General features: G+C 39.4%; 1 protein-coding gene across 2 annotated transcripts in view; it reads right to left on the reverse strand.

Annotated features, from left to right (window-relative positions):
• The window catches only part of THSD4 (thrombospondin type 1 domain containing 4), a 539,554-nt gene that overhangs the window by 123,524 nt on the left and 390,124 nt on the right, over positions 1-25,906 (reverse strand). Inside the window, exon 1 of one of the 2 annotated variants that reach the window (XM_075273578.1) lies at positions 22,664-22,919. The exons of the other annotated variant lie outside the window; for it this stretch is intronic. Coding sequence (XP_075129679.1) covers positions 22,664-22,735 — 72 coding nt within the window. The 5' untranslated portion in view covers positions 22,736-22,919. Of the gene's footprint in view, positions 1-22,663; positions 22,920-25,906 lie in introns of those variants that run through there. 2 annotated transcript variants of the gene reach the window in all.

Raw genomic sequence — 25,906 nt, forward strand, 5'->3', positions numbered from 1 at the left:
CTTGCCACGCGCTGCCCGTACAAATCATGCGTACAGGAAAGCACAGGATAGTGAAGTACTTTCCTTAGGAGCATGTTCCCTGCAGAGATCTCGCGGCAAGCACACGGACCCCATTATAGTCTATGGGGATCGGTGTGCTTTCACTCCACACCGCTTGCAAATGCGTTCGGTAGTCCATTCGTGGGGGTCCCTATGCGGACTCCCCCAAACGGATTACTGATGCAGATGTGAACGAGGCCTAACATAGGGTGGAGTGCTATGTATATAATAGGAGGCCGAATCAGGGTAAAATCTGCCATTGATTTGCCTCATCCTCAAAACTCAACACCTGATTCTACTCTTGTGAACATACCCTAAGGAGATAAAATGACCAAAGCTCTACTCAGACATTCATGTTATCTGAACAATGGGGTTAAGAGAAGGAACTTATGAACACAACAAGTCTTATTGCTTAAAGGTTGGTAAAATATCCCATGGTTATTGACCACCAGAACAGACAGCTTGCAGAATACAGAATATACTTTCTTATATCAAGTCTCGGATCACAATATATTATGACACCAACCTAAAACATAAAGGCTAAATTTCAGTTGTCTTAAACGTGGTGGTAAAAATTCAGTTTTATATTGTGTCAGCACACAACGCATTTTACTTCATAGAACACGCTTGGAAATGTCAGTTTTTAGGTTTACTTGACCTTTATGCTTTTACGTCATAATGAAGACGAGACTTTATGTCCAACTGACAGGAAAAACTACAAGATAAATGGCCTCAATACAATTGTGAACTAAAACCAGAATGCTATGAGGTTCTGTAAACATGTGCGCTAAAACTTTAACCAATGACAAGTTTCACAACGTACCATATAAAGTGTCAAAAATCTTCCATGAGAGAATGTGATTTTCTATAATACTGCAGTACACAAGAATGAGACAAAACGATGCTGCAGAATATTCATTACACAATGTAAATCCTGACGGAGCAATGAACATCACATTGTAGGAGTAGCCTGGACCTCAGTGCACTGGGATGCTTTTATTTCTTGTAACTTTACCAAATATCAACACGACTTCTTCTGGACTCATAAAATGGTAAAATCTGGCAGCTGCAGTCTCATAAAGACTTCTATTTGCCTCATGTGTACAAGCGTTCTTACTGCTCATGTAGAGGAGGAAAAGTGCATTGGTGGTAACAAGCTGATAAAAGACAAATTAAATCACCAGGCACAATAAATAGCAAGAACTGGAACAGCCATGTTCATGGGATCTGCGAAACTCACCATTGACTTACCTGCTGCTTTACATTTATTTCTATGTGGTGTATTGTTATTTCTATAGTTGCACATTACATCTTTAGTGAATCTGTACTTGTGTTTTACAAAACTGAAATAATCAACATCTAATACTAGAGGTATTCTTTTATCAGAAGCGAATTAGAAGCCGCCCAATAATAAGCGCAACAGCACAATGCAGATCTACCTGCAAAGTAGTAGACAAAACGTCATAAGTAGCCTTCCATTGATGACAGACTACCAGGAATGAGAAATCCTACACAAATCTCTCAAGTGTGCTGGCAAGTTGATGTATTAATATTTACCTTCACTGGAATTAAGGAGCCTAGGCCACCCCTGAAAAACAACCCTCTTCCTCCAAACTTTACATTTGGCACAATGCAGTCAGACAGGTAATGTTTTCCTGCTATTCACTAAAACCAGACTTGTCCATTAGACTGCAGTGGTTTGACGTTATTTTCCATAGGTATTACAACGTCACATAAAAAAAATACTCTGTAAATTAGGTATATCCAATAATGCAACGTTTTGAGTAAGAACCCTTCATCAGGCAGGGATTATTGGATTGGAAAGATGTCATTAGATGTGAAAACTGAAGGCACCCTGCTCAAGGAGATCTGCCAGTGGTTTCTAGGCATACAGGAAAATACCAAGGTAGATAGAGAATAGTATATCATCACTCCACGGATCACGTTTCCAACGCTCCAGAATCCAGTCAGGGCATACCTTACTCTTTTCCATCTGACACCTGGAATTGTGCTTGGTAATGTAAGGCTTGCAGGCTACTGTTTGGCTTTGGAAGCCCATGCCATAACGTTTCTGGTGTACAGTTTTTGTGCTGCCAAAAGGACATTTGGAACTCTGTGATTACTGAAGTGGCAGAATATTGGCGGTTTTCATGCACTGTAACTTTATGTGATCAGCCAACTGGTGCTAAGCTTCGTACTACATAAGCTTACAGACCATACAATGCTCACTGCCAAGATACAACCTGACCCTTGAAAATCTGTTCATTAGGATGGCTTAGAATTGTATTTCCATAGTTAAGCAAATACATATGATACCAATATATAGTGTGATGCCCCATTGCCCTCTGATACCAGTTAAAACAAGTTTTCTGGACAGATAAATCATGATTTATCATCTGGCGGTCTGACAAACCTGGGTGTGATGGCTAAATAATTGTTTAAGCTATGGTGGAAGAGGAACAATAGCTTTGGAAATTATCATAATGTGACTGTATTTTGAAGGAGGTTCCCCCCTACAAACATTGATGACATATTTGGAAGTCTAATCTTTGGGAATGGAGGGCATTGAGCTTTTCTAGTGCTCACGTTCTCCAACCAATTGTCAGGGGCCGAAGTAGTGGGACATGTTAATGAGGAAGTAGACTTGTATGCCAACAGCAAGTCAATCCTTACTGATCATCAGTATCTGACCTTACTAACTCAACTCAGGCTGACAGGTTCACAGTCTGGTAGGAGGGCTTCCGAGGAACGTTAAAGCTGGGGGATTCAATGCAATGTGTATTTTTGACCATTTGATTGCATATCTATTCCAACAATCTTATATCGTAGAATTATATTGTTCCTGATGGGGAAACAAGGAAAAACCCCATGTGAGGTTAATGGTATTTTAATAGCTCAGCAATGTCTAGGTTACAATATATTATGAGATCACGTGTTATATAACATTCTTCAGGCTGTACATTGCAGGAACAAAATTCTTAATTTTTTGAGTGAGAGATCTAAAGAAATAGTGCATTTAGTTATCAATACATGCTGCCATCTACTGACCAAAATCGAAAAATGGTACTGTACATTCTCTGTGATAGATAAATCACCTTCTAGGTCTTAGGCCGTTTACACATTATTTACTTGCCCATTTATCAGAAAAGCTTCAGATGTATTATACCGTCATAAAAATAATGCTCTCAGCCATTCTAGAAATACAGTCATAATATAACTTCATTATTCCATAAAAATCGACTGTATCAAATAACTTACACTTTAGCAAATCTTACAAGGTTGCTGAAGATTTATGTAAAGATTGGTTAAGGTTGTAAGTGCCAAAAGTACAACTAGTGCAAGGTAAAAGTGGGGGGCGCATTTTAATTTCTACTTTAGGGCCCCCATACGGAGATATATATATATATATATATATATATATACATATATATATATATATATATATATATATATATATATACACTCACCGGCCACTTTATTAGGTACACCTGTCCAACTGCTCGTTAACACTTAATTTCTAATCAGCCAATCACATGGCGGCAACTCAGTGCATTTAGGCATGTAGACATGGTCAAGACAATCTCCTGCAGTTCAAACCGAGCATCAGTATGGGGAAGAAAGGTGATTTGAGTGCCTTTGAACGTGGCATGGTTGTTGGTACCAGAAGGGCTGGTCTGAGTATTTCAGAAACTGCTGATCTACTGGGATTTTCACGCACAACCATCTCTAGGGTTTACAGAGAATGGTCCGAAAAAGAAAAAACATCCAGTGAGCGGCAGTTCTGTGGGTGGAAATGCGTTGTTGATGCCAGAGGTCAGAGGAGAATGGCCAGACTGGTTCGAGCTGATAGAAAGGCAACAGTGACTCAAATAGCCACCCGTTACAACCAAGGTAGCCAGAAGAGCATCTCTGAACGCACAGTACGTCGAACTTTGAGGCAGATGGGCTACAACAGCAGAAGACCACACCGGTTGCCACTCCTTTCAGCTAAGAACAGGAAACTGAGGCTACAATTTGCACAAGCTCATCGAAATTGGACAATTGAAGATTGGAAAAACGTTGCCTAGACTGATGAGTCTCGATTTCTGCTGCGACATTCGGATGGTAGGGTCAGAATTTGGCGTCAAAAACATGAAAGCATGGATCCATCCTGCCTTGTATCAACGGTTCAGGCTGGTGGTGGTGGTGTCATGGTGTGGGGAATATTTTCTTGGCACTCTTTGGGCCCCTTGGCACCAATTGAGCATCGTTGCAACGCCAAAGCCTACCTGAATATTGTTGCTGACCATGTCCATCCCTTTATGACCACAATGTACCCAACATCTGATGGCTACTTTCAGCAGGATAATGCGCCATGTCATAAAGCTGGAATCATCTCAGACTGGTTTCTTGAACATGACAATGAGTTCACTGTACTCCAATGGCCTCCACAGTCACCAGATCTCCATCCAATAGAGCATCTTTGGGATGTGGTGGAACGGGAGATTCGCATCATGGATGTGCAGCCGACAAATCTGCGGCAACTGTGTGATGCCATCATGTCAATATGGACCAAAATCTCTGAGGAATGCTTCCAGCACCTTGTTGTATATATATGCCCTATTCATTGGCAGAACATAAAACAGTCTATTTTCCAAAAGGTCGACATGAAGCCATAGGGAATACTATACCATACCTAACCATGTCGCCACATGCAATTCTCTAATACATGACTATATAACTTAGATGTTAGGTTCACAAAGAAGTGTATAGTAGCAAACCCTATATTAATATGTGGGTATAAAGGTATGTACTGTAATTAGGGATTGCAGATTTCCTTTTGAATCCCATTATCTTGTTCCTACAACTCATGAAATGATACTTATATATTCATTTTCCTAAATCACTAACATGTTTTGTGGAAAACCATCACAAAGCACACTGAAAAACTGCAGATCAAGGTTAACAAGAGTTTTACAATATAGCCCCTTGTTCCAAATTCTGTTGGAGATTATCATTATATATTATTCCAGAAAACACAAACTGCGCTCACTGGCCGCTCGGTATTCAGATTGTTAGTCTGGATGCTATTACTATCCTCGAAAAAACCTTGGTGAGCTGAACAGTATGTATGTGGGATTTAAGGCTTACAACTATGTAACTTGGAAGACGTTCTTTTAATTACTTGTGCCAAAAATGGACTAAACTGTTTGGAGATTGTCATTATTGTGAAGTTATTGATAGCAACACAAACACCGAGTCAAGGTTTTCTTCCATCCTTCATACTAATGGGATTTCAGTCACTTTCCAGATCCCATTTGGTTTACATTTGGCAAACACTAAAGTGCTCTACAATGTCAATGGTAAAACCAGTTGCGAGCTGGGTTCAGTAATTGTGGAGGTGGTAAGAGACAGGTTTGATTTTCATTAGGATTTAAGAGGATAAATGATAGGGAAGGATGCTCGTGGATAGTGAATAATAGTCATTACTTAGCTGACTTTACAAAGCAAACCACAAAGACTCTCCATATGCTTTACTGCTAATGACTTCTAAAGCTGTGTAGCTGAGCACATCCACACATAACTCAAGAGATGAACACGCTTTAGGGGATCAGTATGGATCGGAGATAATTGGAGCTCTGGAAAGCCATTTGCATGTTTATCAATTTGTAAGCCACACATGGCAGCTGTAAAATAGCAATAATGGGCTCCTTCTGTATATACTGATATTGCAGTCTTAATAATACTGTATGCTGCAGCAAGATATCACCCAATAAAAACCACTTAAAAACTCAATATGAAGTGTGGTGCAACTTTTTTCTTATTTAAAGAGTAACCATAGTGTTAAACTTTGCCACATTTGTAACAATAGCTGGGTTCACTCTAGCGTCGGTGTCCGACAGCTAGTGTCCGATGCTAATGTCCGTGCAAGATTTTAGCATCGGACACTAGCTGTGTCCGTTACAATTTGCATTATTTTAAATGGGACATCATGTAGTGTCCTTTACTGCGCATGTGTGTCCTTAAGTGTCTGTTTACAAAGATGTCTGATTTTTCAAGCGGGCAGCAAAATCCTACATGTAGCATCGGGCACTAAGAAATCTAGTATCATGCATGGTATAGAGGTAACCCAATATTCAAGACATTGTTTGTCTTTCCATATGGTAAGCCCCAAGAGCAATATATCACAATCGAGGGCTTACTGCTATTATCAGCAAATGAACAACTACTTAGTACAGTATATGCTCCCTTTAATATCCTTCCTTAGGGCTCATTCACATATCAGGATTTATCAGCTAGGTGCTAGATATTGTGTTAATAGCCAGCACACTTTAATGGATCTAGTCACATGACCATTGTTTTAACATTCCGCGAGAACAATCCGATAAACGACAGAACAAGCTATTTCACGGATCCCTCAATAGACTCTATAGATGCCTATGAGGGATCGGCGAAAACTGATTACTCTCAGGTGTACACTTGGCCATGAAAAAAGTACATTTTTATAGTAGAGCTCTCGGCATGGTCATGTAAATGAAGCCTAAGTGTTATTTCCCTGTTTATTACACTTTCCTAAGCCCCTTGTCATTCCATCTCTAATCCCCAATACAAATTGCATTCAGACAGTTGATATGGACACGTTTTTTCTAACATAGAAGTCTACGGAGAGAGGAATCGCAAGGAAGAGGCTGGTGGAGGGAAAGAGTAACACAGTGATAAATGATGAGTGAAAGGAGGTGCAAAGTCTGGTAAGTGGAGAAAAAATACTTTTTCATTAATAAGCTATATTACAATTTTTTTTTATATTCACTTGTACTATTCATTAATGAAACTTTTTGTAATACTTTGAGGTACACTTAAGATAGCTATACACTATAATGTTCAGCCAACAGCTAAGTCGTCCACCAAACACACGTATGCTGAACAGTGCATGTATTCTGAATGAAGAGAGGAGAGTAAACCACTGCCAGACACCTCTGGAGTAAGCATATCTTCCTGGAGAACAAATGGATCAGATAGGTTACCCCTTGTTACTGAAGGACAGCCACGACACACACATGTATATCCATATTGATGGATTCAGCAAATATTAGTCTAATCTATATGCCTGCCTTTATTAAATTAAAAACGTTGTATGACAATTCATTCAATGGGCCTTATAAATAGCAGAATTCAGGGGGTCTTACATCTGGATTAGGAGAACAACATTTCCACAAGACAGCACTCCATAGTAATGTGCTATGTGTGGGAATTAAAGTATACATGAATCCCGGCAGTCACTAATCTTTGCTTAAACCCTGTTATATATGAACAGGATGAGATGAAATGCAACACAAACAACTAATAATAAAGCTAGGTCTGAACGAAGATTTATGATTCCTGAATGTGTACATTATTAGAGGACAGCCATTTGGTAGATACTCCAGGCTATACAAACGCTAAAACAGTCTTCCAAAGCTAGTGATGTTTGTAATTTTAGTAAATACTAGAGATGAGCGAACACTGTTCGGATCAGCCGTTCCGAACACCACGCTCCTATAGAAATGAATGGAAGCACCTGGCACGTACACTTGGCCGGCGGCCGGTCGCCGTGCCAGGTGCTTCCATTCATTTCTATGGGAGCGTGCTGTTCGGAACGGCTGATCCGAACAGTGTTCGCTCATCTCTATACTAAGAAGCCCTGATGTAGTTAGGAAAGTTAGCGTAATGATGGCTAGAAGAACCAAACCCCCCCCCCCCCCCCAGAGGATTCACTTGTATGACCTGCAAATAGCATTGTGTATTAGTATTATAGGGGTTGTATCATCAAAGATGATTCCCTTCACAATGCGCCCCGGGTGATGAGCAGCTTACTCCAGGTCTTACTTCTGCCACCCCGGTAACCCAAAGCATTTCTGTCACTACAGGGTGAATGTAGATTTAAATGACGGCCATTGTTATACAAGGAAACCTTGAGTCCACCAGAGCTGGTAAAGTGCAACTCTCCATTCTGGCCCACAGGGGGAGTTCCAAGCAGATAAGGTCTATATGCCCTATATAGGTTATCTTCCTGAGACAAGTCCTTTAATGCTGAAACTAAACTGCACTGCTCAGTATTACTTTAAAGCTGTCTCTGCTCAGATTCAATGGATTAATGGTCCCTGGAGGTCCCAATGGGCTTAATATGCACTGTAATAGCAATATTTTACATGTTAAGCATGTGTATCATCTGAAAAGGAAATGGCACATATGAACTTTACAAACATAAATTTTTCTCACGTACAATGTATATTAAACAGCTGTCATTTTATAATATAAATGCATTGCTATAAGCAGACTTTTGTTTTTATAAAAGTGTATGTAGCATACATATGTAAATCTCTGGTAATGTACACCACACAGAAATATGTCAAGTAATGCGCTCTTTGTACATAAGGATCTATTTGTAAATTCATACAGTGCAGATGGATTTAATAATAAACCTGACACTTGTAATTTCTGGAAAAGCTAGAAGAAATGCACATCTAAACAAACTGACTGTATAATATAGAGAAACCCATTATTACAGGGTCAGAATTGTTCTACAAATTAAATTCCATGTCATTTTTACAAGAACGCAAACATTTATGCCACTTTTTATAATACTGTGCAACAAAAGAGAAGATTTCTAGAAAAAGGAAAAGCATTTGATCACATAATGATACAGTTGTGTTACAATCTGTACGGTTCCCTTCAATCTCACTAATCTGGTCATGACGTATATTAACTATGGGGAAATCCAACTCCCTAAGGGTGTGTTCTATCAAATGACAGATAACAACAAATCCCAAGGGACCCCACTAACTAGAATAGCGTTCGCCAGGTATCTGTGATTTTCTTTTCTCTGACATAGGCAGATGAACAAGACGGGCTTTTTTGTTCGCTATTTCATTGAGACTCTGAAATGAAGAAGCTTAACAGTGAATTTTACCTGGTGGGGTTTCAAAGCACCAGTTAGTACCAAAGCACCTATTAGTACCAGTTAGTCTCCATGATCATTTGGAGCAGGTATTCGCGCTCTTCATAAGCTGCATTTTGCTTCCCACAAGAGGGAGACAACAGCTATTGAGACAGAAATTAAAACATTTTATCATGCACAGTGTAGTAGAGTAACGGGATTGCCTGGAGAGGACTGGGTGTCCAAATACACAAATAATATATATTTATTATGAGAGACCAGACTGGAATTTAAGGTTGCAATAAATTAACCAAATCCAAAAAGGAGAGATTCTTGACTAGATTTAGGTTATTCCACTGATCCCTCAAAACAATTAATCGTTGGGACCCCCACCCATCTGACAGTATATGGGAGGTATATGAAAAGCTTTGATGTTATTTACGGAGACCCATTGTTTTGAATTTAAATATTGGGCTAAAACTTGGTATTGTCCTAATATCGGATCTGCTGTGCAGACTAGATACATACATAGCGTTCTCAGGAAGCCCAATATATTTTTCAGTGGCTTGCTAAAGTAATACGATTTGGATTCGCTAATCTACACATCATCACTCCAGACTGAACAACACTTAGGTAATGCTACACAGCCTATATCACATTCATTTGTCACCTGCTTGTTGTTTTGAAGCCCTACCGTAAGGGAAACACTTTCACATGACTGAATTCCTGCCCACCCGCAATGGCGAGTGCACAATTTACCCACAACATTGTGTGGCCATTGGCAACAATTACTCTTCTCCATTACTATAATCATTAAACACTTATGTAAGTTCTGGCTTGGAATGACCCGCAGGTGGACAGGTGATGAACCTGATGGGCTTCTGAACAAGGTGGGCCCAAGTTTACCCTAGCATGTTACAGTACACTCATTATACTTCTTACAGATATACACATATCTCAACAAGGTTATGTACCAGTGTAATATCCTGGATAGATTATTTAAGAAACAAATCTTACAAGTTTATTTGTATATATAATGTAGGCATATTGGTTGCCTGAGAGGACATTAAGGTACAGAGTCAGGCCAACCAGTATCTTCCTTCCCTGGCCCCATTCATCCCAATCACCACTTAACAGGGTATTGACATATTGTCCCCCAGAACAATTTGTCAGATTGTCAGACGTAATGGCTAGGATGTAAGGCAATCTTAAAAAAAAAAATATGTTGTTGACATTTTAGGAATTTTGCAAAGGAGGCAATATGTATATGTAGCTGTATAGTGGGCCCCCAGAATGAACCTTATTGGTGGGTATTAAGCACATCAGTACAAGATATAGGGTAGATATGTAGTATATGTTATTGCTTAAATAGCTCTCTCCTGCATTAATATTTTTCACATTGAGTACTATACTTTATTATAGTACTCATAGTGTAGTACACATCCAATATCATAGTATGACATCATAGTATAATACACATCCAATATCATAGTATGACATCATAGTGTAGTACATATCCAATGTCATGGTATAACATCATAGTATAGTACACATACAAAATCATAGTATAACATCATAGTATAATACACATCCAATATCATAGTAAAACATCATAGTATAGTACACATCCAATGTCACAGTACGACATCATAGTATAGTACACATCCAATGTCATAGTATTACATCATAGTATAGTACACATCCAATGTCATAGTATTACATCATAGTATAGTACACATCCAATGTCATAGTACAACATAAAATGTTTTGTAGTGGAGATGACACTTATAGCAACTTCTATCTAATGCATAAAGAGATAAAAGAGGTTTTTTGGTTAACCACTGATAAAACTCTGATGTCAAGGAAAATATGATTGGACCTTGTTATTAAGTAAATAGGGTAAGTAGGAAAAAAATGAGAATACTTGGTAGTTGATACATTTTAATGTTTACCAGTTAGTCGATAAAAGGTAGTAAGACAACCCCCAGGATTAGTTTTTTCCAGAAAGACCTGATGAGAATTCATTTTTTTACATTATGAAACTAATCACCCATATAAATCTGCTGCAGATAGATTGTGATAAAGCGTCTACAGAACAGCATTTAGGAATGCACCATAAAATGGCAGGCACACAGCCAAGTGTCATGGGGTCACTTGTGATGCTGGAGTGTTTTTGAAGTGGTGAGAGTTTATGATGAAAGCAGCAGCTAGGGAACCACCTGCAGTAATAACCACTCTCTCCGAGACAGCCAGAGGATGACTTAAACAGCATCTTGTGAAACAAAAGTCCCAAGCTACACAAAACATGAAACTACATTGTGAATGGTTTGTGCACACAGCCCAAAATACAGTAGCTTTTGGAGCAATTGACTTCTAATCTATAATTATCTTTAATGCAAGACCATGATGGGACCTTATGTACGATACACATTTGCAAAGATGTAGCAAAGTTTAACTTGACACATAACCATCTAACCAACTCTACCCCCAGTGGTAGATAGAGATTTCTACTGCACAATCTTTTTGCTACAGGGAAGGTAAGCCACTTCTAGAAGCAGAGCAAGACACAGGATCAACTTGACTGACATTTATCTAAGCTGTATGGTGGACTTATCAATACATACAGAATGCTTGTTCATGCACATAACATACTGTACACACAAAGATCCCATATTTTTGGATAAGTATTGTAAAGAACTTTCTGCTAGAACAAGTATTGAATATAATAATCCATGTATTGGACTATAATAAAAACTGAGGGCCTAGAATAATTATGTATGTTTTGCAGGTACATATCAAATTTATTGATATCAGCACCTATATCAAATGTTGTGAGTAAAACCTAATTCTAAATGACTTGTTTGAGTAAGAAAACTCAATTAAGGTCCAAAAGCATAAATATTCCATACACAGGAATTGGTAGCTGGAATATAACACCCCCTGGGGAGAGGGAGCAAAAAATCATTTGAGTACCTATTCTAAAATTTATCGATAATTTGTAATTCCTATCCTAATATAATATAGGAGCAGTTGCATTCTGCCTAATCCAACGGCCAGAAATTCCCGATAAGCTTACAACAACAAAGGCTTTCTCCCCAATATGTCGGATAACCAGTGTCCTCAGGTTTTTGGGCAGCACTTTAGGGGTGAAGTTGCTGCATTCACCGTATCAAAGGGGCATGTCTCCACTAAGTATGGCATTGGCAGGACTAAATGGATTGTGTCAGACTTTGTTGGGACACAACCCAGCCGGTAACATTCAGTTATCAATTTAATTGTAAATTTCCAGAAGGAATGACACCTCACAGAGTTACAAGAAGAGATGCTCCAGAATTGTCGCATGGTGGATCAGTGGTTAGTACTGTAGCTTTGCAGCACTGGGGTCTTAGGTTCAAATCCAAGCACAAACAACATCTGCAAGGAGTTTGTATGTTCTCCCCATGTTCACATGTGTTTTCTCCAGGTACTCCCACACACCAAAGACATACTAATAGGGAATCTAGATTGTGCACCCTATATGAGACAGTGACCGACAATGTCTGTAAAGCGTTGTTAAGTAAAGAAAACGCTGGCACTCTCTTAATACTTTCAAAGGAATACATTCCAATTGATTTATTAATATCCAGGAGGATCTCCTGGGCTTGGCTGGCCTATGCTACCTTACAAGTATCTACTATGGCTGACTTGACTCCTTCTAGTATCCGATGACTGATGAAAGTCTCAACCAGACTGAAACATATCTTTCTGGATATTAATAAATCAATTGGAGCTTATTCCCTTGAAATCATTAAGAGAGTGCCAGAGTTTTCTTATTGATATCATGGAATGGGGCCCTCCTTAACTATTTGAGTGCCGTATCATCTGCACTGTTGGCACTACTACTACAAGTAAGCAAAATAATAAATTGTCAAACTATAAGGAATACAATTCACTATGACTAATATTTCTATAGCGCTACAGTTAGCAGTCAGGTAAGGTTAAACTTTTTAATTCAACAACTGTATAACATAGGAACTCCATAGTTTGAGCCCATAGACTTATTGGGAAGTGAAGTCAAAGCTAAGGCAAATAAACTGTTAGAAATTGCTAAAAATGGAGGATTGTTCTGTATAATGTAACACAGTACGATGTTTATTTTTATAAAGGTGGGGCAATGTATGAAGCTGAAATGTCTTTCATCAAGTCATCACTTGCTCCTCAGTGAAGTGAATATAATTTTACACAATAATCTGCACCATTTACTTTTTAGCTAAAAAGTCGAGCTGTCTGTGATACTACAAACCATGCTGGTCCCTGGAGAGAGATCAGGTGTTACAGAACAACAGAGTAACAAGGTGTTGAGTGGAAAGGACTGGACCAGATGGAATCTCTATCCTTAAAGGTTAAATATTTGCTGACACAGTAAACATTAAAGCGGAGGCGTAGAACAGTAGTAATGGTTTTTGCTTCTGCTACAGGTGAACCTGACTTCAATTCAGTTAAACCCCAGGAAATTGTCTCCATATCTACATCAAATGTAGGTAACCTGTGACCAGAGCTTCCTCTACGGCGGTCAACCTAGGAAATGATAGTTTTAAGCAGTCTACTTTGTAGGAAAAATTAGGTCTCATTACAATTTAACCATTTCTCATCTGGATCCATCAATAGATCCACTTGTACAGTACATTTCATGGAACTAAAATGAATTTTCCCTGCCAATCAGTTATCCTATGAAAAAGGAAAGAAAATAAATTCTAGTAAACTTAAGCCACAGACACTATGCAAAAAATAGCAACATGTTCCACGTAATTCTATCCATGCTAAATGTTTTAATTTCATGATCTTATACAATACTGTTTTTTTGTTTTGTTTTTTAAGAACAACACTAAGGGCTCGTTCACATCTGCGTTCTTTTTTCCTTATTGCAGGTTTCCGTTTCCTGCATAAAACAGATGCAGGAGACGGAAGCCTGCAGGAGACTTTCTCACCCATTCATTTGAATGGGTGAGAAAGCTGTCCGGCCGTGCGCGGCGGTGAGCGTTTTGCGCTCTCCGCCGCGAAACCGGGTTTTATAATCCGGACACAGAGTCGGACATGCAGTACTCTGTGTCCGGATAAAAAAATCCGGTTTCGCGGCGGAGAGCCTAAAACGCTCACTGCCGCGCACGGCCGGACCCGGTCTATGGTTTCCGTCTTCTGCCATGCAGAAGACGGAAACCATAGTACGGACACATTGAACGCAGGTGTGAACCCAGCGTAACACACTTCCCATACAGTTCAAGATTCACTGAAATGTGTCCGTTCTCTGGACTAATAGGCAAATATAGAAGATGACTGGCGCTCATTAAGGGTCTGTTCACATGGAGTTTTTTGTCAGCGGATTTTGAGGCGGAATCAGCCTCAAAATCCACTGCCAAAAACGGCTCCCATTGCAGTAGTAGTAGAAAAAAGAAGTGAGCTGCCCTATCTTGCCGTGGATTCTGCAGATGACTCAGACACGGCGTCAGCAGCGTGAGACTCCCTCCCGATTAGGCCCATTCATTCAGAATGACACTGCACCAGAATTCAGTCACGGCTAGCCGCGTGGTATGTTCACACAGGGAAACCATTTTCCGCTGTGTGAACATACCCTAACACTTTCATTCTGACTTTTCAATCATTGTCAGGAGGAGGCTGTATCCCTGTATTCTCATACGTCATACTCCATTAAATGTAGAAGTGTCAACTATCTCTCGATTGGAGCAATAGGCAGGACATAATATAAAACACTGTTAATACAGTATATGTATATTCTCCCCATACCAGTTGTGATCTATATACTGTATCAACATTTCATACCAGCATAGAGACCTGGTATTTTGCACAACATACTTCTATGAACCGAAACTAAGTAATTTCTCTTTTCTGCAGAATATATGGAATTTTATACGCATTTATAACAGGACAGGCAATTTTGTGATTGAGGTTTCACGCTCTTAGATATTACTGCACTAGACTTATTGTATGTATACAGGCTGTACATAAAAGATCTATATTACAACATACAGATTGGCTTCGCTGCACAATATTGTACAGAAATGTTTTTGTAATAACGCAATGCATTTTTGTGTTCAATAAAAATGGAGTTTCTCCTGAATACCCATGTGGCCATTAAACAGTAACTGGTTTTTTTGGAGAGAGGTTATGCCACTTGTAGTTTTCCACAGCACTATAAAAGAGAAAGGTAGTGTGTGTGTGCCATATGTTAAGCATTACAGACTCTAGAGTAAAAAACATATATGCCTACAAGACATCTACTGTGACAATTCCTTTCCAGATTAGCTTGTAACTCTTTTTATGGCCTTTTCTTCCTGGAGTTACTGTAACATGTGGTAACATACTACTGCTGAGCTGCCTTAAATTTCCTCTTAATGGCATCTATGAATTGTATATGTAGGTTGGGGTAAGAATTAGAAATGTTCTCTACGTTCTGACTTGAGAGGAATTAGAACCCATGAAAGCTGTGAAACACTTAGCAGTTTGCGTTTAAGATCAATAAGTAGTGCAAAGTCTTCTGTAACCATACATTAGATAGAGGTGACATGCTGCTTTCCAGGTACCGTGGAACTACAAATCCTAGTAAAGCTTTCAACTTCAGTAGTTTTCTGACGTCTAAGAATAATAGCATTCCTCCATCACATAAAAACAACTATCAATGCTGAAGTGAATACTAGATTTTATTCCGCCGTCAGTAACATTTCAATAGGTTTTAATACTGTATGTAGCTGAAACACTTTGGGTAAAACTTATAAACCATACAAAGCCTAGCGTGGGGGGGTGGAATATGCCATTGGGATTCGAATAATAGCGAAGAAAGAACTCCTGTGTCATGCCCCATCAGCTAAAAACCCTGTATTAGGCATAGCATTTTATTGGGATTCATGTTAAGTATCCCTTTAAGGCTAAGGCCCCGTGTGATGTTCCACAACAAAAAAGTGGTGTGGGAAAAACTGCAGCGGCAACACATGGCAGTTCTTCCCGCAGCGCTTTAAACAAAAAGTTCACAGAGGTTTCCTCTGCAGACTTTCTGTTTCAATTATACCTATAGGGAAATGGCCAGCGTTTCCGTAGATATAATCGACACGCTGCGATTTCCAAAACCATGGTGTGGTTTGGTTTTTACTGCAAAGTGGCCAGAATCCCAGCCACTTTGCTCTGACTGAAAAACTCTACAATTTCTTCTAGTGTTTTCGCCGCTGGCAAATCGCAGTGTTTACACCACATGGGGCCCCGGCCTAAAGCTGAGTTCACACAGGGGGTTCTTCGACGAGATTTTGAGGTGGAGGCAGCCTCAGAATCCGGTCCAGAAAACGGCTAGCTGCGATTGGATGCGGATGCAGTGCATACAGTGCACCGGCATACAGGCGCGGCATTCCACTCCAGATTAGGTCCAAATGAATGGGCCTAGTCAGGAGGGAGGTGTCGTGCCATGAACTCTGCAGTTTGTTCCCGCTTTTGGAAAAAGGAACCAATTTAATTCAATGGGAGGTGGTTTTTGAGCTGGATTCTGACACAGATTCCGCGCCAAAATCCAGCCCAAAGAACCCCATATGAACCCAACTTAAAGGAATATTCTGAGCTTTAACCGAATGAGATATCCTTCAGACAGGTCATCACTAGCAGCTGGAATTCCAACTTATTTCAAGGCACAATTTAGTACCACAGTACACTAGCCGGAAGCAAAGTGCCGTACAAGGTGTATTGGCTATGCTTGGTTGCTCAACTGAATGGTACTGAGCTTCAGTAGCCTGGCATATTGTAACTCTGTACACTGTGTAGTGACCAGTCCTGGGTACAGAAGTTCAGTCCCATTCCAGAGAATGGGAAAGGGCTGCAGTAACCAAGCATAGCCACTACACAGTCTAGAGCAGTGGTTCTTAACCAGAGTTTGATCGAACCTTAGGCCCTATGCATGGTTCATTTTGTGTATCAGTAAAAAAACATATACCTATTTCTTTAATTTAGAAAAAAATCATATTTGATTTATCACTAAAGAAGGGTTCAGTGAATGTGCATATGAAACTGGTGGGTTCGGTACCTCAAACAAGGTTAAGAACCACTGGTCTAGAGTCTTGAACTTCTGGCCAGTGCACTGTTTACTGCGCAGTGCCAGGTTTCAATGCACATTGGAAATCTGAAATCAGTTGATGGAGGTGCCAGGAGTCGGATCCCCACTGATCTGCAATTGTTTACCTATTCTAAGGATAGGTCATCAGTAAGTCCCAGTAAACTCTTCTAAATTGTAAGTAAACTTTTTTTCCATAAAATGTGGATGATAAACTTTTTAAATCACCTTTTTCCTCACTTATTTGCCTCCTTCTTCCACCAATCAAATATGCACAAGACAGAGGAAGGGAAAGAAGAGGAGAGCTCCTTGAAACAGGGAGACATCTTCATTTTAGAGAGACAGTTCTCCTTCACAACACAGCTGGGTGATAAAGAATTACTATCCCACCTTCTATCATTCTGTAGGTAGCCTCATATAAGTCTATCTACTTTTCTTACTCCCTTCTTCATAGACTTCTCTGTGGGGAAAGATTGGAACCCAATCAGCGATCGAGCAAATCTCACGATTGCGATCGGCTGGAAAATGACCGGAAATCGGATTTTGAAATCTGAAGATCGGCTCAACTCAAAAAGTGACTTTTCCCATAGAGAAGCATTGACTAGGGTTGAGCGATGGGGATCGGGAAAGATCAAGCAAATTTCACGATCACCGATCAGGATCGGGATCAGCTGGAAAATGATCAGAAATTGGATTTTAAAATCGATCTTGAAATCCCAAGATCAGCTCAACCGTACTTTTTTGTAAACTGATCTTGAGAATAAACTACAGACTTAAAGGGGTATTCCCATAATTCTTGTTCTGCAGCCTGAAGGCTCTGTACTCTCTTCACTTCCTAAATTTCTCGCACATTGGTGGGTGGGGTTTCACTTGCTCTGTTATCTGCTATGATCCACAGTATGACGCTGATGTGGAGACTGATGTAGCAGAGCTGGATTTGAGTCAGCTTGCATTACATACAGAGGTAACAGACTCCTTATCTCAGCCTTTATCAGCCAAATTCAATTAAACTGGCTGATAAGTGGAAAAGCTGAAGATAGACAGCACAGTAATGCCAGAGCTCTCACCTCCCCCTCCCCTATATGAGGAGCTCTGTTGCTTGTCAGCCCCTCTCTCCCCCCCCCCCCCAAGAGCAGGCAGCTATGTCACTTGACAAGTCAGCAGATAATCCCAAGGGCCAGTGTCAACAATGAAGTGAATAAATTAAGATAGCGGCCAAACAAAGCAGTTTTGATAAAGCAATGTATTTAGGAAAAGTCATATCCACATAAACTAGCAGTATACATAGGATCCTTGTTATGGGACAACCCCTTTAAATTGTTCAGATAAGAAATAATAGTTAAGACACGGGCCCTTTTATTTAGTGAAGTATTTGGCAAAGTCTGTATTCCTTCATCCAAACTACAGACTTATGAAATAAATAAAAATATACTTACACTTTAAATTTTGCTATGCACCTTCTTCCACAATGCCATGACAGAACACTTACACACTTATACTTTACATTCACAATAGTTTTAGCAGTTCTTGAATTCTATTCATTAACCAGGAACAGCCTGACCATTAGTGATCCAGCTCAAAGAAGAGTACTACAATGCAGTTGGAACCATGTAAACCTGGGAGATATACAGTAAAAGGCGCACCAAGCTCAGTTTATTAAAAGTAGGACAAAGAACTTAGTGTAAATTGTCCAAATGCCCAGATACACCTGGAGCTAGTCCTGCTGCAGTACACACGGCATCCTGTAAATGTGACTGCTACATATTGTATAATATTTTCAGATTTTTTTTGTATTTTCATAATTCCTTTTTAAGCTGAACCTTATTAGCTAGCACAATCTACAAGGGTCAAGTTTAAGCTAGGCCTACCTGTATTAACTTAAACCACTATTAGGCTAAGACGGGATGACCCGCAGCTATAAAGCGCTGTGGGAAAAACTGCCGCAGGAACTCATTGCAGTTCTTCCCGCAGCACTTTAAACAGAAAGTTCACAGAGTTTTCCTCCGCTGACTTTCTGTTACAATTATATCTATGGGGAAGCCAACGGTGTGTCCGAAGATATAATTGACAGGCTGCGATTTCCAAAACTACGCCGGTTTTGGAAATCGCAGTGTGCCTGCACTGCAGTTTGTACCACACAGTGGGCATGGGATTCACAAAAATCCCTTCCACTTTGCAGCTACTGTAAAAGGCCACGATTTTTCCAGCAGCGTTTCCGTCCCATGCACCCTGGCCTTATACATAAATTCAAACATTTGAAATGATTTTTGGAAACGGAAACTTGATTTGGTCTTTGTTGATCTCAATGTGCATGTTGTGCCACATCTAATATATAAAAAGTACATTAAAGGGTTTGTCCAGGCATAAATGGACCACCTTTTTAATGTTTCTGTCAGGTAGGGGCAGAGAAAAAATTAAATAAAATGTATACTCACATGTTCCTGCTGCTCCGGTGTTCTCCTGCTCCAAAAGCGTTTCCCAGGTCTCTTCCAGCGTTCTGCAGAAGCTGATGATTGGCCTCCGTGGTCACGTGACCGCTGAAGCAAATCAGGAACCTCAGCAGGCTTCAGGAAGAAGACCCCTGATGTCACACGTAGTGACATTGCAGGCCCATCGCTGACTGGCCTCAGCGGTCATGTGTGTCGTTTTTTTCCGCAGCATTTATTATTGCGTTTTAGCTGAGTTTTTCTCTACTGCCTTTCTGACCATATTATATCTGTACAGAAAGCTGAGATGCTGTGATTCTCAAAATGCAGGGTTCGTTAAAAACTGAGCTTTTCTGCTGAAGGTTTTTTTTTTTCATCATGCAGGTAAAATGCAGCATTTTTTTGCAGCAGTGTTTCTGGGGTGTCAATAACGCCTAGTTTTCACAACATGTGGCATCAACCTTACAAATGCTGGCTGGTTGGTATATTGGCACATGGTTGGTATATGCTTGCACATGTTTAGTTTGGGTCCATGTCTTGCTATCTCAGACCATGCAAGAAAAGAAATATGAATAACAATATTCACATATTACATTGACATTATAATAATAATACTAATAATATAATAATAATACAAATAATGCTTGCGAACTGTCTGACTGTTACTGACTGGATTACAAGCTGTATTACAAACAGTACAAGTTTTTTTGTAGTTGCTTTTATATATATGCATTTTTTTTTAAGGAAATATCAGGTTTTTGGTTTGTTTTGGCATTTATTACTGAGAGTACTGTTGACTCCTGGTTGGAATCTAGTGATTCCACTAAACAAATGTTGTGATGTCATTTAATACAAGGCATTCAGCAGATTAATATGTCTCTGGCCCTGTGGTCAACCTTTGGCAGTCTACATTGGTTTGTGCTGATAGGCCCTTTTGTCACTGTCTAGTAACCCAATCCATACTAGTCTGCACCATAGAACTTAGGGTAAGCAGAATTCTAAAATGTTTTGCTCGTATATGGTTTGTGTTTGTGGAATATAACAAGGTATGTGTCTTGTGTCTTTATAAATTAGCTTGGTCTACTGAGTTAAAGCTTGATTTAGCATACTACTATGCAGACTATTACTGTTCATTTTGTGAACTCCTGAAATGCACAGAATGCTTTTCATTAGATAAAGGCTTCATTAGTAAATTACAGGAGTATTCTGGGACTTAAATATTGCTGACCGATCCTTACGGTTAGCCGTCAATTTCAGATTTGTGGGGTCCAACACATCAACCCTATCAATCAGCTGTCCAACGTGGCTTCATTGGTGTCATGCTCATTAGTAACACGCCTGTTAATAGCCAAGTTCCATTCAAGTAATGTGGTCTCTTCTAAGAGCTGATCGATGTAGGCACCAGGTGCCAATATCATAATCTTAGAAAACCCATTATAAATATTGGCCTAGATGATAAAACTCACTGGTGGAAGACTAGCATTGGTGTATGCCAATCTTAATCCATTCTCCCTGGTACTTACTGTGCCTGAATTATTAACAGGCTCCAGTCTCTTAATAATTCAGAGATACTCCTGTGAGCCATAACTGTAGCCTACACCAGTCAGGAACTGACATAGACTTCCAATATAACTCACACCAGTATTCTGCTGTGTGCACCATCATATTTGTTGGGAATGGGGTATCTCAGCCCACCTTGGTCTCTGCCTCGCTCTGCCCATTTTTGTAAAAAGTGGCTAGTGAAATACAAAATGAAGGAAGTAGTATTTCTTTGGCATACGGAAGTGTCATGTGCCAATGATGTGCCACAGCTATTCCCATATATGCGGGGGGGGGGGCATAAAGGAAATAATATATTCTCCCCAGTCTCGCAATTTTGACTCATTGTATGACAGTCCACAAACAGTTAGTTTTTCTTAAAAAGTTTGCTAGGACATGATAGGACATGAATCAATCGATTTAACAGTTTTCAGCAGAGAGAGTTATGCTTAGATGTGTGTACCACTGATGTTGTGAAGTCACATCCATATCTTGGGTATCTCTCTCTCTCAGATATCTATCTATCTATACACACACACCTTTTACTGTCATCTGCCACTCAACTGAACTATATCTATTATATAAGGAGGTAGTGGTCTGGCTGCTAGTACCAGTATATACCACTTGCACCAATATAATACTACAGTAGTACTATCTAACTGTTTTATTCATGGCAAGATTCTGCAATTCCCTATGCTTAATTAACTCTTGATGGCTTGAAGGCAGATAAAGTGCAAAGCATTAAAGTAACATAAGATTAATAAGATAATATATTGGTGGATTATAGCCATTTTCCCAATAGACTGGACAATTTGGTCAAGTGATCAGTACTACCCAAAATACCTACACATAACATCCATGCTTACACATAGTAAATGACACAAAGGCTACAAGCAATAAAGTATTTTCAAAATCCCACAATAACAACTGTGAATTAAAAAGATAGGACCAGTGGTACAGATATGTAATATCTGATCTATAACTAGGAAAATAACCTTTATAGTTGGTATTAGTACTGCTTTAGCTGACCACTTGGTGACTGATGCTACAAAAGCAAATTTAAAAATGTCAAATATTAAGTAAAAAAAAACATCTAATTTAAGTTAAATTGTAAGCTCATATGAATAGGGTTCCCTAATGTATTGTATCCTGTCACTACTGGTTTTATATATTTATTTTGTAACTCTAAACTTGATTGTACTTGATGTCACACTTCTATCTGTCTTTGTACCAAGTTGCACAGCACTGTTGAATATAGTGATGGTATATGTATAAAAAAAAATCTAATATAAATTACCCAAGAAATATCTCATTTTCTCATGTACCCAGCAGTTCATGTTATCCCTAATATTATGTATAATAAATTAATATTTGGTAAGCAATTTCTAAACATTTAGTTTTCACATAACAGAACAAAATAAAATTCTAATTTGACCTGTATGAGGGAGATGACAATATGTTAACCCTTTAATAATGGGGTTTTAGAAATACATTTTATAAGTATATGTTGAGCGTTCCAAAACTTTCACAAACTTTACATCACCTTCTTCCAAGGATCATGCTCTATGTGAAATGGCCAACTTTTTCTCATTCAGCAAAACATGTAGCAAACACATCACAGTCAAGTATTAACAAAATCAGTTGTGAAAAGCACATTGCACCAGACCAGTTGTGACTTACCTCTCCCCCAGGTCTTGCTAGCATGGCTTTTTGAAAGGAGAGGAAACTTAAAATCAAGTAGCTGACAAACATTATTATCAACTCAATGTCAAAACTATCCTAGAGGAACAAAATCCTTCTGCCAAATATTAACAGCTAGCAGATGCACTTGTGTCTCAGTATCTCAAGACTGCAGTTCTGCAAGGCACTGATCCCTCTCCCTCTCTGTCTCGAGCTGTTTCAATACAAGAAGCTTTGCTTCAGCCACAGCTCTGGAGACAACTGGTAAGCTGATCCCCTCATGGAATAACTTCTCCGAGCTAGGGGAGGGGGAAGGAGACAGCAATGTGCTAGGGGCTGTAGTTCATATAAAGCAAAGAGAGGGAGGGACAAAAGTGGTCCATGCCAAGTTACGCATCTGGTCCAGTTATAAGATAACTTTCTCAGTGGACCAGGAAGGACTTCTCAGCCTCTGTGCATCACAAGCAAAGTAAAACATATGAAGATAAACTTGAATTCTTAGGTATAAAGTGCCTCATGCTTTACACTTCAAGAAACTTTTTCAGATAAAGAGTTTTTTTGTTTTATTTATTTTTATGTGAGCAATGATCTAGGTGTCTCATGTAACTGCAGCAGTCATTTAGTGACCATGCAATGGAAAGCTATAGTGTAGGCTAACACCAAAGCGGCGAGAGCAAAGGTGAATCAGGTGGCCAGAAATGTACTGGTTAGCAAAATATAAGATAAAGGATTGCAGGATCAGACTACACACAGGCTTCATTGGTAGTCTTTAACCATAGGGACACACAAGTCAGCAACTCAGCTGTATTTATAAAACATCTCACTTACATCTTATTTCCATCTTATGTTAAGCCCGCTATTCAATGCACTACCAAAACTAGTATTGTGTTGTCTATCAAAAATACTTTAAAGGGGTTGTCTACGCATTATAAGTAAAAATTAATGATTAGAATATCATAATTTTTATTTTAATTATGAAAATAATATCTTACTATTTTGTTGCCAGTTCTGGTTAGAAAACTGCACAGGGACTGCATTGCCAGATAAGTGACCACTACAGACAGTTACTGACTATACAGGTGACCTTTGGCTGCAATGATTATATGTCTGTGTCAGGATATCATCTCTGGCAGTCAGGATAGAGTCCTGGGCTGTGCACCTAGGAAGCCTTGGAATAGGAGCAGCAGGTGATGGGTACAATGTGTACTGCTTCATTTATTTTTTATTAGTACCTGTTAAAACTTGTGTCAGCCTGATATAATGTATTCCTAAATACTTCCAAACAACATTATATTCATTAGACGGATGTAGATATACTGTACGGTCTGGTCTCCCAATTTTCAGCGGAAAGGCTGAAATCAAGATACTTGGGGTAAACTTTAGGCTGAGTTCAGATGGGGTTTTTTGGTCAGGATTTTGACGCGGAATCCGCGTCAAAATCTTGACCACAAAAAGCCTCCCATTGAAATCAATGGGAGACGCTCATTTCTTTTCTCCGCAAGCAGTTTGTCCCCACTTGTGGAAAAAAAAAGCGACATGCTCCTTATTCAGGTGGATTCTGCAGCTGATTCAGCCTCGGACGTCCGCCTGAAGACACTCCCTCCCGACTAGGCCTATTCATTTGGGCCTAATCCGGAGCAGAGTGCCACAACTGGATGCCGATGCACTGTATCGGCATCTAGTCGTGGCTACCCATTTTTTGACCTGGAATCTGAGGTGGTCTCCGCATCAAATTCTGGACTAAAAAAGCCTGTGTGAACTCAGCCTTATAAGGCTCATATTATAGCAGAGTTCTGACAGCCCAATGTGCAATGTTTCTGGTCCTTGACAGAACAGAAGTGCTGACACCCTGTGCAGTAAATGACTATGCTCAGCAACATATAAAAAACACAGCATGTGAGTATGACAGAGGAGTCTGTCAATGCTTTACTTCCCTCTCCTCTAAGCTGAGCATGCATGTGTAGGAGAAGTTACAAAGTTATAATAGCTTTCATCTGAACAATTTTTAGCAGTATATGGCAAGCTTATGTTTTTCCTGACTCAGAAGGCAGAACAGCTCAGATGACCAAATAAAAAGACAGATATGAAAAAAAACTGCAATCCTTAGGCATAAAGTGCCTGATGCTTTACACTTAAAAAAATAAAATAAAATAAAATAAATAAATAATAAGTAACTACTGCTTTATGGTATCTACTTCCTTTAAATAAAAAACAAAAAGACTGTGACCAAATGATGACAGATGTACCCTGGAGTCCATGTAAGCAACTGTCGTGTCATTTCTGTTAGTCAATCTCCACTCAGCCTTGTTCATATTATTACAAGGTTACACAATGCTTGAGAACTGCCCCAATCGATGACAAAGATACTATGCTATTTCCTTCTCATATTAACTAGGACTGAACATCTTCTCTGAAGTACCTGCAACCAGGGGAATGTTTATGGGATTGTGAAAGACTCACAAAACAGATGGAAGCCCCCTCTTATTTCGTAACTCACTCAAGTCATGTTTCGTGTTAACAGGGACTAAATGTCCCTGTGAAATTCCATGTGAAAATCTTCCTGGAAACATCAACGTTGTCATGCTATTGTTTCATTCAAACATATATAACACTTATATATATATAACACATATATTATTTCTATTACCCAAGCACATGTATTACTTATCAGTCATTACATCAAGGAACATGCAGAGAACACCTGGCTGCTTACAAAATGGAACATGCACCCCCAAGCTTACTGTGAAGTTTTATAGAATTTCCCGAGTCTTAATAAATTCATGACTCACCTGAAAGTAAGTCAGGTCTGTGAAATTTGTTAGATGTCACAAATAAAATGAATAGCCCTACTGCAAGACATCCATACTGCTGTGATAACAGTATTACCCATCATTTATATTGCAGCTCACAATGGGTTTCCCACATGCGTATCTTGGAGGCATGGCCAAAATATTCTGGTGCATAAACCTTGGAGACTATAGACGTCTCTAGATCATAGGTGATGAATTTATATTATGTCACTGAACAGATGTGATGAGGCTTATGGGCCCGAGTACTTCATAAGCCAGATATGTATTGTTCTTAACTCCATCCATGCCAGTATCATATTTGTGACAACCGTGTTTAAAACAAAAAACTGTATTAAAAGCAATGCAAAACTTTATAATCCAGAATAACTCAATCTCTGTCTACCAAAGCAACAGCATGTGACCATGAAAGCCTATATGCCTGAAAACAAATATC

Source organism: Leptodactylus fuscus, chromosome 5, assembly GCF_031893055.1.
Source record: "Leptodactylus fuscus isolate aLepFus1 chromosome 5, aLepFus1.hap2, whole genome shotgun sequence".
In the NCBI taxonomy this organism is placed as follows: Eukaryota; Metazoa; Chordata; class Amphibia; order Anura; family Leptodactylidae; genus Leptodactylus; species Leptodactylus fuscus.